Source organism: Pygoscelis adeliae, unplaced genomic scaffold (assembly GCF_000699105.1).
Source record: "Pygoscelis adeliae isolate BGI_AS28 unplaced genomic scaffold, ASM69910v1 Scaffold977, whole genome shotgun sequence".
In the NCBI taxonomy this organism is placed as follows: Eukaryota; Metazoa; Chordata; class Aves; order Sphenisciformes; family Spheniscidae; genus Pygoscelis; species Pygoscelis adeliae.
The window spans coordinates 65061-81514 of NW_008825130.1; the positions used below are offsets into that span (position 1 = coordinate 65061).

The following is a 16454-nucleotide window of genomic DNA, read 5'->3' on the forward strand; positions in this document are numbered from 1 at the left end:
CAGTTTATTTATAAAGCAAAAACTAAAGTTAGGCAAACTCCCACTACAATGAGGTGGGAAACTTAAGAGGGACAACAGCTTTTGCAGCCAAGTACATCAGGACATTGCCTCCAACTGTTGCACAGTGCAGGGCAGAGTCCTTGCTCAGCAGCTCTTTGCTTTATTCAGTGCTTTCAACTCCATCCCCCCGTTCTAGATCCAGACAGCTTTTAGCAGAGCGCTATGCAAGTAGACACTGGTGTTTAGACTTAATTAGTCCCAGCTAATGCACACACAGCTCTGTCCTTCTCCAGCAGAGCTTGACAGTTGAGCTCCGGGGAGGCTACTTGCGTTCCTGCCTTTCACCTACTGCCCGCCCAGGGTGATCAGACACACAGATCCAAACCTCCATTCCATAAGGAATACTCACGTGCATGGGCTAAGCTGAGAGCCCAGAGCCTCAAGTAGGATGCAGTGTTTGAAATGCACCCCAGGCAATATTCAATGGTGTGGATAGCCTGGTACACCACAGTATCGCCAAAGTCAAACTGCAAAGAGAACACAGAAAATTAAGAGAGCTGCGAGCCTCGCAAGCAGCAAGGGTTGGTTGATCGGGGAAAACGAGCACACTACCTGGTACTATTACCAAGGACATTTTGTTTGAAGTTGGACACTGATACTGTCTTCTCCTGGTTTAGCATGTCAGTTTTATAAATGAAAAATGAATTCTCTTGTCTTGCTAGGTTTTGTAGAACAACAGTTCACTGCTGCAGCTCGAATATTATTGTTTTCACATTCTATCATATGAAAGTAAGATATTTCAAATTCAGCCATGGACTTTGCCAGGAAAAGACTGTTCAGCAACAACATGGTATTCATATGAATTCACTGGTAAATTGCATGTACCTCTATGAAAAAGGAGACAGTATTCCAGTCGATACTGTGTATGTACCTTTGCTACAGGACCAACAAGAACATTTTGCAAGATGCGAACTTGCCCTTTTTGAAAGCAAAAATAATGCACAAAGCAATCTTGAGAAAGCCACATCTGTGCACCATTCATTGGCAAAGTCTCTGTGTCTTGGTAATTTTTTTAAATAATAAAAGAAGAACTTATAAGGAAGTCTGCCATGTAGGACAGTTTCTTATTTTGCAGCTTGGGAAAGCATTCCTTCCATTTTGGATTTAATCCATGCTTCAGAAACTGCTCATATTTAAGTTAAGCGAACATGATGTTTTAAATACATCAAGTGACTAATGCTCTAAGCATGCACAGAAAGCTATTTATATTCTTATTTCTCCCCTAGTATATCCAGGGCAATAAATATTTCAAACAATTAAGTCAATTAGCTGTCAAAAGCCTCATTCTTTCTCCACAGAATGTGAACTGCAAAGTTCTTTAATAAAGCCCACCCCAGTGAATAGTACCACCTCCCAATACACATTGCAAGTCAGCGTGCAGTAAATGGAATGTGGTAAATATTTAAACAATGACAATTTACAGCCATGTGCAACTGCTGAAGAGAGTTACCACTATGCTAGGGAGTGGGAGAATCAGCAGGATTGCTATGGCACAGTATTTGTAGTTTTACACATTTTTCACAAGTTTAGCAATATATAGAATTAACAGGTACACCAGCACGCTGTTTCTGCACCGCCCTCAATTCTAGATGGACCTATGCATAATAGATGTCTAAGCAAACCCACTTTACAACAGCATCATTACTGTGAAGCTACTTTAATTTCATGGCATTTATATTTTTTTTGTAATAAAATCGGTTACCTGATAGCACTGAAACCTACAACCAGTCCTGTATGTGTATTCCTAAAAAACATTTATTTAATACTCATACTTGTTACAAGTGTGTATGAACGAGCAGTTTCTCAGAACAGAGCTTCTCTTTTACAGAAAGATACTGGTTAGGTAAGCTGTTGAACTGTATCAAACTGGACTGGTTTTGCCATATTCGCTGACTGGCAACAATCAGTATCATCCTTAAAATGGCAGATAGTTTGGGAAAAAATATCTTTGAACAGTTTGTTGCAGTGCAGAATTACCAAAGACACAACATAAGGCAAATGAAGTTTAAAAGCAAAAACCTCTCCGTTTCAGACTTCCAGCTTAACAGCTTTCCAGGTAAACTAAGAAAGATCTGCAGACAGGGGATAAGACAAACAAGCTGTACAGATGAAGTAATTAAAGGTCTGTTAATGGGCATGTACGCATGAAGAATTAAAAATGGCCTGTAACATGTAAATAGCTAAGTCTTTTGGAAAACAAGATGTCATGACATGTTTAATTCAGCACGTGTTTTACACCAATGGGAAATGGTCCAGATACACATGAACGCGAAGCTGGCTGTAGTCTTACCACCTCATCCTCTGTAGGCTTGAAAACATAAGTTTACATTTAGTGCGGTATCTCGATCACAACATTAATCATGAACACATTCAGTAATTCCCTCCTAAACCTGACACAGTAAAGCAGTAACACATCATGTGCACTACAGAGGCAAGATACCACTGGAGAATTGTTAAGAGGCATCAGAATACTCCCAAACTACGTGAGATCGACTCCTTTTTCTTCTCTACCAGAAGTAAGGCAAAGCAATTAATATTACACCCAACAGTCAAAATTAATATATAAGCAAGATTTCACTGCTGCAGAAATACAGCCCAAGGATTTTGGCTGCCACTGGAGAAGCGAGGTAGCACAAATGCACTGCACTGCAGCCAGAGCGCAAGCTGCATATGCGATCTGGGAGTACTGTGCAACTCTCGCTGTGTGGCCTGTAAGATGATGGTTCTTTTTAATGGGGACAAACAGAGCCATGTTTCCCGTTATATGCAAATTATACTGCTTTTTCTGGAGTCCTGGGAATGACCAAGAGATAGCAGTTTTCATACAGACTATGAAAACACTTCACTGAAAATGCTGCTATTTAAGCAGCTTAGAAATCAGTAAATGCAGTCAAAACGCTAGCATGTTCTGCTACCAAGTGCATTGCCCTGAGAGCAAGGATGGCCAGGTGCTTACCTCTTCCCCCTCCTCGGAATGGGTAGATAACTGGTCATGTTGAATGATCTCGGCATCCTCCTCAGTTGGTCCATTGCCCACCCGGATCCCACCAAAGTTGTGCGTTCCCTAACACATACAGAAAAAGAAAGAGCGAAGTGTTGTTTGTGTTTTACTGCAAAAGCGCGTGTTTCTTACGACTCCACGTGCAGCAGCAGTTCACAGAAGAAAACAAAATATTAAGTATTAAGGCCCAGGTTAAGCCAGCTGTACAATTCTATTTCCCAGCTTGGATGGGAAAGATGCTGATTCCTGCTAGGGCTGGGGAAAAAAAAGTCTGTCTGAATGAATAATTGATACATTTCTACAAAGTAACTGCAACCCTAAGTAAAATAAAAGGCACATCTCAGGAGGACATTTGCTGGCACTGACGTGCAACAGACCAACGTTTTGCCCAGCAGCTGTTGGACAAGCACTGAAACACCACTGCTGTTGTAAATGGAACAAGTCACATAGTGGCAACTCAAAGCAGAATGGACTGACACAAATATACATACACACACTTGCTCCCCACCAGCATCAGGCACACAAACCACACGTGGGAAATCAGACCTTCCCTTACTTGGAAATTCTACCTTGTGCAAACAGTCCCTTTTATAGACATCTGTTTTGACATTCAACATCTGACCCTCAGCAGTAACTCCATTGCACTCCAAACAGAAAAGAATAATCTACAAACTGAGTTGAAACTTTGATAGAGTCAGGAGTTCTCTCATTTGACAACTGCAATCATGGCACAGTTAGCATTTGATTTATGGCAGGCTTCCTCCTCCATACTGTCCTACCACCAAGAGCAGATGTGTAAACCTGTTGATCATCTTCAGTTAGAGCTTTTATGCATCATAAATGCGTATTGGACAATGAAGGTGTAACTTGCACATCACTATCTTTGGATTTCTGTTCAGCAAGCAGCTCTGAGCACTGTACAGCAGGATTTCTATCTCCCTCCAGATGCTCCAAAGACAGAAAATGCTCGTGACTGGTCTGAGGGACTACAAATTAAGACCTGTGAGTCTGACCCACCTAGAGAGGCAAACTGAAATGCCACAAATGGAAAGAAAAGCCCTGAGTTCAGCTTTAGCACTCTACTGGGGTCATCTATGACATGGAATGTGAATGGGCTAAGACTTCAGAAGTTTCGGGATGACTATGCAAACCAAGGAGGCTTATGATCCCGTGACCTGTCCGCTTTCACAGCACATTGCTCTGGCGTACCAGGGGAATGGCTGCTCGATGTTCTTTTAACTCATTTGTTCTTAGAAGCCTGCTTTTATTTCAGGCTGAACTATAAATTTGCCCCAAACACCAGATGTGAATTAAAGATTTTGTGAGTTTTCTAAAAACAAATTGGGTAGATGTTTATGCTCTGAAAATAGAAATAAAATGACACACCCCCCCCATTTGTAAGTAAGACAATGCTTTTACTAGGATTTTCAGCATCTCTGAAACATTACAAGTTACTGATGACTAGTATCAGTATTCTATTTATGTATTTCTAGCCTGTGTGAATTTGCACTTTCGCAGCTTTTCCCTCGCACTCGACTTGTATCTGTTCTCTGTAAACTATCCAATCCAAACACGGCTCCAAAAGCTCTAATCGTTTACTTTATACTTCTAACCACACCTCATACAAAGACCTTCCCTCACAGCTTCTTGTATTGAGATGCACTTAATATGCTGGATGGATTATGCACAAAAGATCCATTTTAATTTCTGACATTTCCGTGCAGCTATTTAAAATGTCATGATAGAAACACTGGCCAACAGCTAAAAAGTGCCTCAAAGTGCCTTTGACGTGTGGAAGTGCACAATGCGCTTCACACAGTTTGTGAGATCTAAGCTTCCTAGTTAGGCAGCATTCACAACAAAAAACAAGTTGAAATATGCAGTACTGGGGAAGGGACAAAAGCCAGAAAAGCTTTAGCAGTAAAAGGCTGTCTATAGGTTTAGACACAAATAAGTAGAAAAAAACACTACCGAGAGGCTTATTTGTGCACAACCACTTTATAATAGTTTCAAGTCTGTCAACAAGGGTACAGGTGTCAAAAATCCAGTAATTACTGATATGAAGTTGTTGGGAGGCCATCACATAAACATGATGTTTGGGAACACCTAATGCAAACAGAAATGCTTCACTAAGAAGAATCCTAATCTATCTTAAACAAATATGCAAGAAAAGGAAAAAAGGGGAACTTAACCTGGGGGGATGTGGTAGCAAGGTATTCTTGTGCTGCTCTGCAGGTTTTGATTTCAGCAGCACTCCTGCAAAGAAGTGTCTCTGCATTCTGTGCACACATAACTATTATCCTTCAGCCTGGTAGTTCTTCCAGAATGTATCAATTTTGCTGAACTTTGCTCTTTCCAAGAGAAAGTGTTTTTCACCCTAAAGGTGCAGTTGTCATTCCCTTATGAAATTCAGATACATTCCATGCTCTCTTGATAATTAGATAGAAAGCCAACTCCCATCTTTAAATCCATCAGGTGATTTTTAAATCCACTCACTGTTGCAGCCGCTGCTGCCTCTAGTGCCTGCTCGTTCGGGACTGTGCTGACTTGGGCCTCCACGGGTTGCCCTTCCTGATAGTGAATGGAAGAAAAGAAAGGGAGGAGGAAGAAAACAAAAAGAGAAAGGGAGACGAATGGAGGGGACATGGGAGGATGAAAGATGGTCAGAGAAGGGAGAGGGAGTGTCTTTAACTGAACTGATCTTTGACTCACTTAACATCCTAAAAGCTGTCTGCCATACATGCAGGGAGAATTTTCAAGTATCCTCAGTGCACGTGTGCCAGGTTCCTGCATTTTATATAAAGATACTTTACAGTACAGTTGGAAACCTAGAGAGTACCCCAGAAGACAATCTCTCACAAAATGACTGTGTCTTTTTTTTTTTTTTTCCTTTTAATTGTTACTGTTAAAGCAGTTTGGACGGTAAAAAAAGATGGTTGATAAGCCTGCCAGCCAATCGAGCTTACACCTCTGCTTTTACATTGTCAGCCCAGCGAAGGCACAGGAGTGCATCCAGCAACTAGTAAGACAGTGTTCCTAAACCAGCTGACAAAGCCCAAGCCAGATACATTGTTTTATAATTACCAATATACAGGGTTTTTAAAAGCAGATTTGATGCTGGATCCAGATCTGAGAAGCAGGCAGGCAATACTTTGTCTCCAGTAAAACCCACCTTTATGCCTAGGAATATGCAAAAATGTTTTACAGGTCACAATGCAGTGTGAACCTACGTATCCAAGATCAAGATAGAGAACATAGCTTTTCAACCGTAATTAGTTTTCTTATCGAAAATATAAGAGGTAGTCACCCACCAAGTGCTTTCTCCTCAAATACTGATGGCGAAGGACCAGGGGTTTAGCTACCAGCATCCATGGCACACACAGTAACGCCACCACCACTAGGAAACACTGGAGCCCTTGCTGTAAAAGAAACAAGTCTCAGATGATTTAGTGGCAGTCCACGCTCAAACACACACAAGAAACCTAGCAAGAGGTCTTATGCAACACTGAATGACTGAATTCCCAGAGTACGTGGACACTTCACTCTCTCTCCCTCTTTCTGGAACAGCAAGATGTGCTGTACTTAATGGCTGCTTGCAGCTGCACCATCTGACTGTACACAGCATGTAAGGCTGATACTGGTTTAGATTAAGGGAAAATCCAAAAGATTCTGCAGGGAATGACAGTTCGGCAGACATCTGATAGTGCTGGGATGAAATGGCATTAGTGTCTTAGCTAAGCTTAGAGGCACCACACTGCAGATGCAGGACAATATTCCTTATCGCTTTCCACTATTAGTCTGGATCCAAACATTCTGGAGCCACAGTTGACTTAGGTTCAGACTGATATAAGTTCCCGGTATGGGTATCGTTCCTTCCTTCTTCAACATTACATAGTGTCCATAGGCTTTGGAAATGATGCCACATTTCCTCTATCACAGAGAAAAATAGTTTCACACTTGATTTCACAATTATTATAAGGTCAGTAAAAGACTAATATCATGAAGCATCTCTGATCCTATTCTAGCAAGAACACGCACCTGCCCTTTATAAAGCATCTTATTACTGGTATCACTATAGGAGAACAGAAACATGTTGATAAAATGTATTAAAAGGCTTGGTGCATCCTTTGACGTGTGAGCATCGTAGGCTGTCCATTTGTAGAAAATGAGAATAACAAGGTATCCAAACAGTGATGACATGAAAATAATTTCTGGAATGAATCCAAGGTATATGTTCAGTGGCTTCTTAAAATAGCTACAGGAAAAAAAAAAAAAAAAAGAGAGTTTAAAATTACATTTGGTTAGAAATAGGCAGATGTAGGGCAGAAACTTTTAATGAGAATGTGAAGAGCATCTTTGGAACAAAACTGTAGGGGCTCAGCATTTCAACAATAGCTGGGACTTAAACACTGTAACTACTCGACATGCATAGTTCTACATATGCAGACAGAAACAACTGTATTGCACCCTTCAGTCAGAAGTTAAAGTCTTGATAGGCTCCCGCATCTTAAACTAATACACACATTACACGCAAAGAAGCTCCCCCCCACCCGCCCCGAGAAAAACAGAGCAAAGCGCTTACATATGGTTGAGAAGACTCAATGTGACACCAAAGAGCATGTGGATAATGCCAAGAATCACAGACATTTTCATTTTAAACGAATTGAGGAAGGCCAGCTTATTGCTGGCAATATTCCAAATCTGTGAAAAACAACACTGAGTCAGCCAAACACTGAGTAAAAGAAAAACAGAGGAGAATGAAAATGTTCACTTTGAACCAAACAGTATTAACCATCCAGGAAGTATTAGGCTGTAAGAGTAGGTTTTTTTTGAAGATGTGTTTGTCACATGGGTATCTTTTGGGGAAATGAGCAGACAACCTTTTCTGCTAGGAACACTGTCTTACAGCAACTGATCCCACCATCAGAGCAGGAATCAAACCTTGCTTGTTTTTATGGTAGGCAAAAGTTGCAGGAGAAAGGTGGCTGTATCCTTGACAGAAAAAAATATGATCATCCATTTAAATGAACGACTACACATCGTTCTGATTTTCTGCACTTCCTCTTTCATGTGGAACACACACAAGTTTCGTATCAAATATTCTAAGCAGTGTGAGGAGCAGTGTTACTGATGTAGGCAGATACAAAATGACAGGATTACTTGGAAACTTACATTTCCAAGACTGACTGAAAAAAGAGATAACTTTCCCCAAGGTAAAAAAGTAACTTCATAAAGCGATTTGCAAGTCTAACCAGATTTGATGAAAACGCTGCAGGTTAGAAAGGACGAGAAAGAAGCCTTTAATGGACCTGACAACAAGTCTCTCTATCCCGAATCTAGCATCTCAATAGGAACTGAATTAATTTTATCGTTCAGGAGTATTTCCAACATTGATAAAGAGTTTCCTAAGGGAATGGCTGGGGTGTGGAAGTCTTTCACAGTGAACTGGACAGGCACTTTTCCTTCTGTTGACACAGAGGATGTCCTTAAAGGACAGCAAAGGAAGGAAAAGCTCTTACCGGGTCAATGCCAAAGGGGTAGGGTCCACCAAACACCCCTGGAATAGCAGGGTTCAGCTGAAGCAGAGGAGTATTCTCAAGCAAGGCATCTCTGTTTGGGTATAAGTAGATTATACAAACATTAACACAAGCAACACTGTCCTCTTCCTGTAAAAACTAACAACAGTCTTCCCTTGTGAGAGCAAGGAATATCTCAAATTGAGAGAATTTTAAGGCTTCTGCGTGGTCCTAAGGATTTTCCGAACGAGTAATAAACCTGTCTCGTGACCTGTTACTTAGTGTCACAAAGAAGAAGGATGCAGGGGACAGGAATCTTACTATGTCTATGAGGAGGAAGGTGCTAAACAGCGTCTTTACAAGTTTTCTGGGGGAAAAAAAAAAAAAAGCAGCTGGTTTGAAACTTGATAGCTATGACATTTACACCCCTCTTCCAATTCTACCTGAGCCTGAGTTCAGAAGTTTTTGTTTTCATGAGTTGGGAGGACAATGGGGAAAGATAAGCCACCTGCTTATCACTGTCACTCTTTATCTAGTTACCAACTATTTACTCACGACCAATTGCCTTTTGAGAACATCGGTCGGACACTCCATGATGAACCGAACATATTAAGAGACTTGGAGAAGCAGTCATTGTAGATGAGGCCTGTGTAAGTGGAGAATAGTCCCATCAGCAGAATGATGTATCGACCACTAAAAACCATGTTGAACATCTAGTAAAAAAACCACAAAAAAACAAAAAAACCCAAAAAGGAACAAATAAAGTCCATGAGAACAAGGAAGGTCTCTCATAAAGACGAAACAGTAAAATCAGTTAGTTGCAGGACAAACAATATCGGCCATATGGACTAAAAGCCCAATGTCTCTGTTTCCCCATGGCAGGGATTAAGGGTGCAAGAGATAGCACTGCAGAACAGAAACTGAATACAGAGGATAAACAGGCAGCGTGACTGTCCACGGAGAATCTGGGATTAGCTGAAGAGGATAAATCGCACTCCACGCACTGATGCAAGCCCCCAGCTGGCAGCATTAGTTTGGAACTAGGCAGTGCAGACCCCGTTCAGCTTTCTCCATGCTCTGTCAGTGTATCTTAACTCTGGTTCACCTCCTGTCAACCTAAGCCCTGAGCAAGCAAAACCCACCTAGATCAGCAAATAGGAAAAATCTTGAAGATACAATAGACACGTACAGAAATTAAGAGTTTTGCAGTGACTGAACCCCTTTATGATCCAACCAAGTTTTGGGCGATTTGTTTACAACAGCTTACCTACTACACTTGATAAACAATTTCCTTCAAACAACTAAAAGTAATAATTTCCTATAGACATCTGAAAGGAAAACTAAAGGAACTCACTACTGTTATGAAATGATGCTACTCTGTCTGTGGTCTACAAGCGTCTCTGTCTGTGTGCTTCACAAATTTCAAATGTAAGGAGAAATGGGCATTCTCAACTCAGGGGGGGAAGGATGTGAGTAAACCAAGCTGCAACTCTTTGTTTTAAATGCAAAGCTCAGCATGACCTGCACTGTACCTCATTGTCACTCTTCTTTGACAGAATACGACTTTCCCTGAGCACCATCCAGACAGCAATCAGAGTCATCAGGATTCCATGGCCAAAATCTCCAAACATCACAGCAAACAGAAACGGGAAGGTAATGATTGTATATGGTGCTGTAAGAGAAAAGATGACACTCCTAGGGCACTGTATTTGAGTAAGCCCAGATTTACCACAGTATAATTTATGCAATTTAGCAATGTAATTCCCAAGGTTCTCCTCTGCTTCTGAAAGGTATTAAATACTCTATTAGAAATTTTCACACAGGACAGACAATACAGAGAAACACCACGACTAAAAAATTGAGATATATGTCTTGGACTTTTATAAGTATGATTTTACCTGGATTTATTTCCCGGTATGTTCCAATGCCATAAGCATCAACAATGTTTTGAAAGCCAGAAGTAAACTTGTTAGTTTTGTTGTATGTTGGTGGGGTCTGATTAGTTTGCATCCTATTCAAAATAGATGGGACAGTGGATCCACTGTGCTCCTGTTTAAAAAAAAAAAAAAAAAAGATTAGAAAACCCACCCTCAGAGCACTGGAGGACAGAGTACAACACCACTTTCTCGTTAGCGTTTGGAAAACTACAAGCTTGCATTTTTCTAGTGTGCTTGCATGATGAGAAATATACTTGAGCAGCTGAGGAGGGTTGCCAAGTTTCCACTGCTCTCCACTTTGTATAGCAGGAGGAGAAGCACTTGCAGTACGGATGAACATTGTCTGATTAGGACAGACAAGATAACTCATGCAAGAGTTTGTTTTCTTTAAAACAGCAAATGAAAGGACTTCAAGACACCCAACTCCATTATCTATCTGAGCAGATGGCGAGCTTGCTAATGTCCTGGATAGCTCCTTTCAATAAGTTTCACTATATATCCAAACAGCAGGACTACAAAGCACAGCCAGCTATGTACAACTAAATGTACCAAAGGACTCAAACACCGGAAAATGCCTTATCATTACAGCACTTCCCTGAACGTAAAGCTTTACACAATGTATTTGTTACAGTTTATCTATAAGCCATGGTTCCTGCATGTTAAATAAACTGCCCTCTGTGAGGACTCATTCAAACAGCCCGAAGGGATGGTTTTCAGAGACTCGCAGTTTGGAAAAATCAATTAATCCATGCTGTGTTTGCTGACAGTTGCTAGTCTGCTTGAACAGCAGCAGACAGGAGCAGTACAGCAGTTACTCACAGTGCCTCTCCTGAGAGCAAACTGGATAGAATCGAGGTCAGCAACAGGACACCAGACTTCAGCAATCAAGCACTTCTGTGTCACATCGATATTGCACAGATTCAGGGTATGGTAGATGGCCTTCATCTTGCGTACTTTGATGAACCAGACACGGATATTTTTAGCAGCTGCCTGCAAAACCCTTTGGCGATGATCCTCTGTTTGGTTCAGCACCTTTCAAAGAGAAGTAGGATAAAGACGAGGCAAAATCATTGACCAAAACTCAAAGCATACAGAAGTGCACAGTGAAATCGGGCTGACCAACAAGACAAGCCTTACCCACCAGAGGACGGATGGATGAGCCCTCTCCCCCATACCATGCACAAGACTGCCACATGCCTGCAATATATGCTTTAGTCTCCATATTAATTAGTTCTGCTAAAAGGTTTTAAGGCTGCTTTCCAGGGATACTTTTTGACTACTTTCCTTCTCCAACTCCAAGGTCAGTGGATATTTCAAACCACGAACTGTTCAGAGATCACAGAGAACATTTTTTCCTCCACCCAGGTTAAAAGAGCAGAGAAGAGTTCTACAAGTGAGGTGTACATTGCCTTAAGAAAACACACAAACATTACAATGGAAGACTTTTTTACTGAAGGGAAAATGAGAAAGTGTTTTCTACTGAGGGTGTTTTCCAACTGGAACATATCTAACTCATGCCAAGTCAGACTTCCAGACTGGAAAGTCTTAGGCTCAAGGGAAAGGGAGGACACAGGGCACACGCAGCTTTGAATCCTACTAGTTAAATTGCTTCTGAGTTCTTGTCTACTTTAAAATTGCTAAACAGCTGTACTACACAACTCCCAGCTTGAGACAGTTTCTGTATCAAATAAGCAGTCCAAATTCAACCGTTTTTCCTTTTTAGTTTCTGAACCTTTTCTTATTTTTTGTCTCAAATCCCTTAAATTTTTCTGCATATAACATACTGCCTTTCTTCCTTGAAGCAAGCACCAAATGTTTCACAGCTGGCACCCAGTAGATTTGTGTGCTGATTACTTTTTACCAACACTCAGGCTGCTGCACAAGAGATTAGTTGTAAAGCAGAAGCTCTTCAGGACAGCCCAATGTGAAAATATGAAGGTAGGCAGAAAAAAAAAATAGCTAAGTTAAAGTTAGCATTGTTATCTCAATTTGGAAATAAGTTTAAGGGTTTTCAAAGTTCTTGCAGATGAAGCAGACAATTATACAAGCATGCTTTCAGAGTTGGAAAACATGGTATCTCCTTACACATGCATATTCGTCTCTGCTCCCTGGCATGATGTTCTCTATCGATGCTGTACTTACATCTATATAATTAACTGCTTAGCCCTCCAGAAAGAGGAAACCACTCCACCATCCTAAACCCTGACAAAGAAAACAACTGAGCAGACAGTCTCCAAACACCTTTCTTGCACTGATGAGCTGCTGGTCTCAAGCTACCTGGAGCTGAAAATACGGCCATCTAATAGGGCCAAAAATTCTCCTGTTTTGATAGGATCCAAAGATGTTTTCAACTATATTATTAAAGAAAAAAGGGCATTGACCCCAGTTATTTTACCATCTGAAGATCATCAATTCTGGTATTGACACCAGAAGCCATTTCCTTCCGCTCCTGCGGTGTTTCTGGGCAGGGGTAGAGGGAGGCACGGAATCTGAAAGACATGCAAGCCACCTTAGTAACAAAGATGGAAAGAAGATAAACCAAGTCAGGGAAACAGATGGCTGAACACAGAAATAAAGCAACAAGCGCCTTAAGAGAAGTTTCTGATCAGCAAAGACTGCCAAAACAGAAGCTGAATGCTTAAGAAAATGGAAGTGGGAGAAAATCCTCTGTTCCCTGTACTGACAGTGTCTCAAAGGCACTGTCACGAAGTTGATTAGCCATCCCAGGTCAGGGTGCTCCTATCATGCCAATGCAGCTGCTGCTAGAAGCAGTCACTGTTGGTCCTCCCTGTGAGGGTATCACCTGCTGACATCCCACTAGGTCTGTCCGAGAGTTCAACACTTGAACTCCCTTGTTTTCAGGCATTCTCTAGCAAAGTAGTCATCTGCTTTGAGCATTACGGGCTTGGGGAGTGGCTAGTTTGACTGCAAAATACGTTTCAGCTACTTATGATAGGTTTTATCAAAACATGTACTCCTACAGTCATTGTGAAATAAGGATTTGAAAAATATTGATATTAACTCATGTCAATGTGTTTCACATATTTGAGAGAGCTGCCCAGCTGTAAGACTTTCATACCCTTCACAGATCTTCTTGACTCTGTTCTTCAGCTGGTCACCTTGGAAAAAGATGATAAACACAGACTTGTGCACATAATCCCCCTAGAACAGAAGAAAGAGTACACTGTAATAGCTCAGCTATTTACAGAAATTAGCATTATAGCAAATTACAACAGAGTCCTGCTTTTCCTTCCTCTGAATCTGTACATATAGAGCTCATATCTGCACAGCAAGTCAAAAATGTACCTTAACAACACTGAAACGGTCACAAGGAAAGCAATTTTCTTAGCCTCAGTATAGAATACCCCTACTGTACTTGTGTTTACTGGAGCAAAATGTTCTAGATTATCTATTATCTATTCTATGTAATACAATAAACAGGAAAACCTGGGAAGATCTCCAAAAGAAGAGAGATGCAATGAAATATTTATCAGCACTTACTGCAGTCAGCTCACCTACAGAATCAAGCAAAAAGCTAAAGAGTGAATGAAAATAAGATGAAGCGGACTTTAACAACTTTGACTCTCCAGGGAGGCCAGCGGCACATTCTTTGTACAGCTGTTTTCATGCTGGTAGCCAGGTCCCCTTTCCTGCATTTGTTGACAAGTTATTGTTCGACCTTACTTAGGAAATTTTAACGTAATGTTTCAAGAATAATTACATTAGGTGTAACCTCAATTTAAGGAAGTGTTGCACAATAAGAACAAAGTCTCTCCTAGTAGACAGATAATTCAGCAGGTCAACTACCAGCAGTCAGTGGGACAAGAGAACAAGTCAGCCTTACACGAGAAACAAAGAGGCAGTTACTGAGTTTCAACTCTTTTGTCTTTGTTCCAGTGCAGCCTACATGCAGCTTTTCTTTTTACTGCTTAGGAGCAAGAGTTCCCGAAGTTTGGGCATTGTCTGTTGATTCGAGCAAAGAGGTCACTGAATGTAAAAACAGGCCCAATCACAACATTTACTATTTATATTTGTAATAAAGCCAAAAATTCTCAGGTGGATGTTTAAATTATTGGTTAGCAAATTAAGAAAAACGAAAGGTCCAAGTTCAGAGTGAATGAGCTACAGATGTTACGCTGCTAATGTCCAAAAGAGCCTCTTTCAAGGAGGATCACTACTTATTCAGAATTGCATACAGGAGTTGCACTTGTAGTTTGTGCCAGAGAAGCAACTGTGCCCTGCTGCAGTCCAAATTTTGAGTTGTTTTCCCCCCTTTCAACAGCATTCGCCATCCATGCTCCTATTTTTGTTTTAATAAAACAGGAAGACATTTGTCACTAAAGCCTCAGAGGCTGCACGTAGGTACTGTGAAGGGACACAACACAAACGTTTGACTGCATGGAGCTCATTAAGGGATAAAGACTTAGATCTATTAAAAAAATCCTTTTACACATTTGAGACTTTTGCTGCTGTAAACAATAGTTCCTTTTACCGTTACAGGATCCTCCAGGGGGTTTTCAATTTCTGCCTGACGCAGGAATACGTTCCCTCGGCACACTCGCCACAGCATGCGCTCAAACATGGGGATTCGCTCACGGTTGATCACACCAGCCACAAACCTGTAAAGGGGACAGCATAAATGTCAGTTCTGCACCTAAAAGAATACACAGCCTAACGCCCGAAACACTGGTGGCAACTGGAGTTTAGCATCAGATTGAAAGCTACAAAAATCTTATTTTGAAATTAGCTCTTTAAGCAAAATGGAAGGTCCTCTAAATACATAGAGATAAAAACACGACAAAAACAACTGCACTACAGCAAAAGCTATGCCTTTTAACAGAATGACATCGTCTATTAAAAAAATAAATAAATCACTGGTTAAAGGAGAAACAAATGCATTTAGACATACAGTTTCTATGCCTGCTAGTCTTCATTTCAATAGGTTCCTGGTACGTTACATGGCAAGGATTATAGCAGTCACAGCTACCATTGACTATGTTCTAGGCATGTGCTTCAGAAGACCTCACTGGTTCAAACCCCTGCGTCCAAATAAAGAATTACACACATACAAAGACAGCCTGGAAGCAGCTAATGAAGAGGATATAGAACTATACAGATTTCTCAGAGTATTATGTGCCCACAGTAGTTACTAGTTTCAACAAAGCTGTGAGAGCTCAGAATGTCTGAAAAAGCAACCAGAACAGATTTACAAGGAACAAACTAGTAAAATTTTCTTGTGCAGAGAGAGATGTGTGAAGCACAAATATGAACTGGGAAGTTAATCTACGCAGGACAAAACCAGAGACCAACAGCTAGTTCTAGATCAGCCTTCATCTGCTTGACGTGCCAGCCCGGAAAGTTGCACAACTGTGCTCAAATCGTTGCGGATGCCACAGGATGAACGTAAACCAGCAACCCTAACGCAGGACAGAAGAAAGCACAAATTGCCATTACCCGAGTCGTAGCGGGGCACCTCTTCCCATCTCGCTTGGTTCCAGGAGCGAAGAGGATTCCTCCAACAGGTCTGGATCCGCCATCTGCTGATGATGCAATTCAGCCTGAATTCACAAATCAATTAATATCTAATGAAACTAGTTAGTGGCATGCAGGGAACGAGGAACCAGGAGATAGTTTGGGGAGACAAAAAAAGAAAAAGAAAAAAAAAAGAAAATAAAAAGGAAGAACAAACATAAGACAGCAGAAAGAGGAACCAGATGATAGAAAAGACAGCAAGAATCACACAAGGAAGGAGAAAAACAAGAGGAAAAGTGGAATGGCTCAGCAAAGCTTCTATACAAGAAAGATCTGAAGATTGCTGCAACAGAACAAAGGGGCCGTGGGATATATAAGTCTGAAGAAAGGCAGAATTAAAAAAAATTTACCGAGTTTTAAATACAAGTGATGTTCCCAAGAACCATTTTTTAATGGCACAAAACAGAG

General features: G+C 41.0%; 1 protein-coding gene across 2 annotated transcripts in view; it reads right to left on the reverse strand.

Annotated features, from left to right (window-relative positions):
* ATP6V0A1 (ATPase, H+ transporting, lysosomal V0 subunit a1) overlaps positions 1–16454 on the reverse strand; it is a 30212-nt gene that overhangs the window by 8001 nt on the left and 5757 nt on the right. The window contains exons 4-17 of one of the 2 annotated variants that reach the window (XM_009328270.1): positions 15969–16051; positions 15007–15133; positions 13594–13676; positions 12910–13003; positions 11334–11546; positions 10476–10626; positions 10110–10249; positions 9133–9290; positions 8581–8671; positions 7644–7762; positions 7100–7316; positions 6373–6480; positions 3017–3124; positions 410–527 (exon numbers count right to left, since the gene is read on the reverse strand). In XM_009328270.1, coding sequence (XP_009326545.1) covers positions 410–527; positions 3017–3124; positions 6373–6480; positions 7100–7316; positions 7644–7762; positions 8581–8671; positions 9133–9290; positions 10110–10249; positions 10476–10626; positions 11334–11546; positions 12910–13003; positions 13594–13676; positions 15007–15133; positions 15969–16051 — 1810 coding nt within the window. Of the gene's footprint in view, positions 1–409; positions 528–3016; positions 3125–6372; positions 6481–7099; positions 7317–7643; positions 7763–8580; positions 8672–9132; positions 9291–10109; positions 10250–10475; positions 10627–11333; positions 11547–12909; positions 13004–13593; positions 13677–15006; positions 15134–15968; positions 16073–16454 lie in introns of both variants that reach the window. The other variant, XM_009328269.1, reaches the window with a different exon arrangement.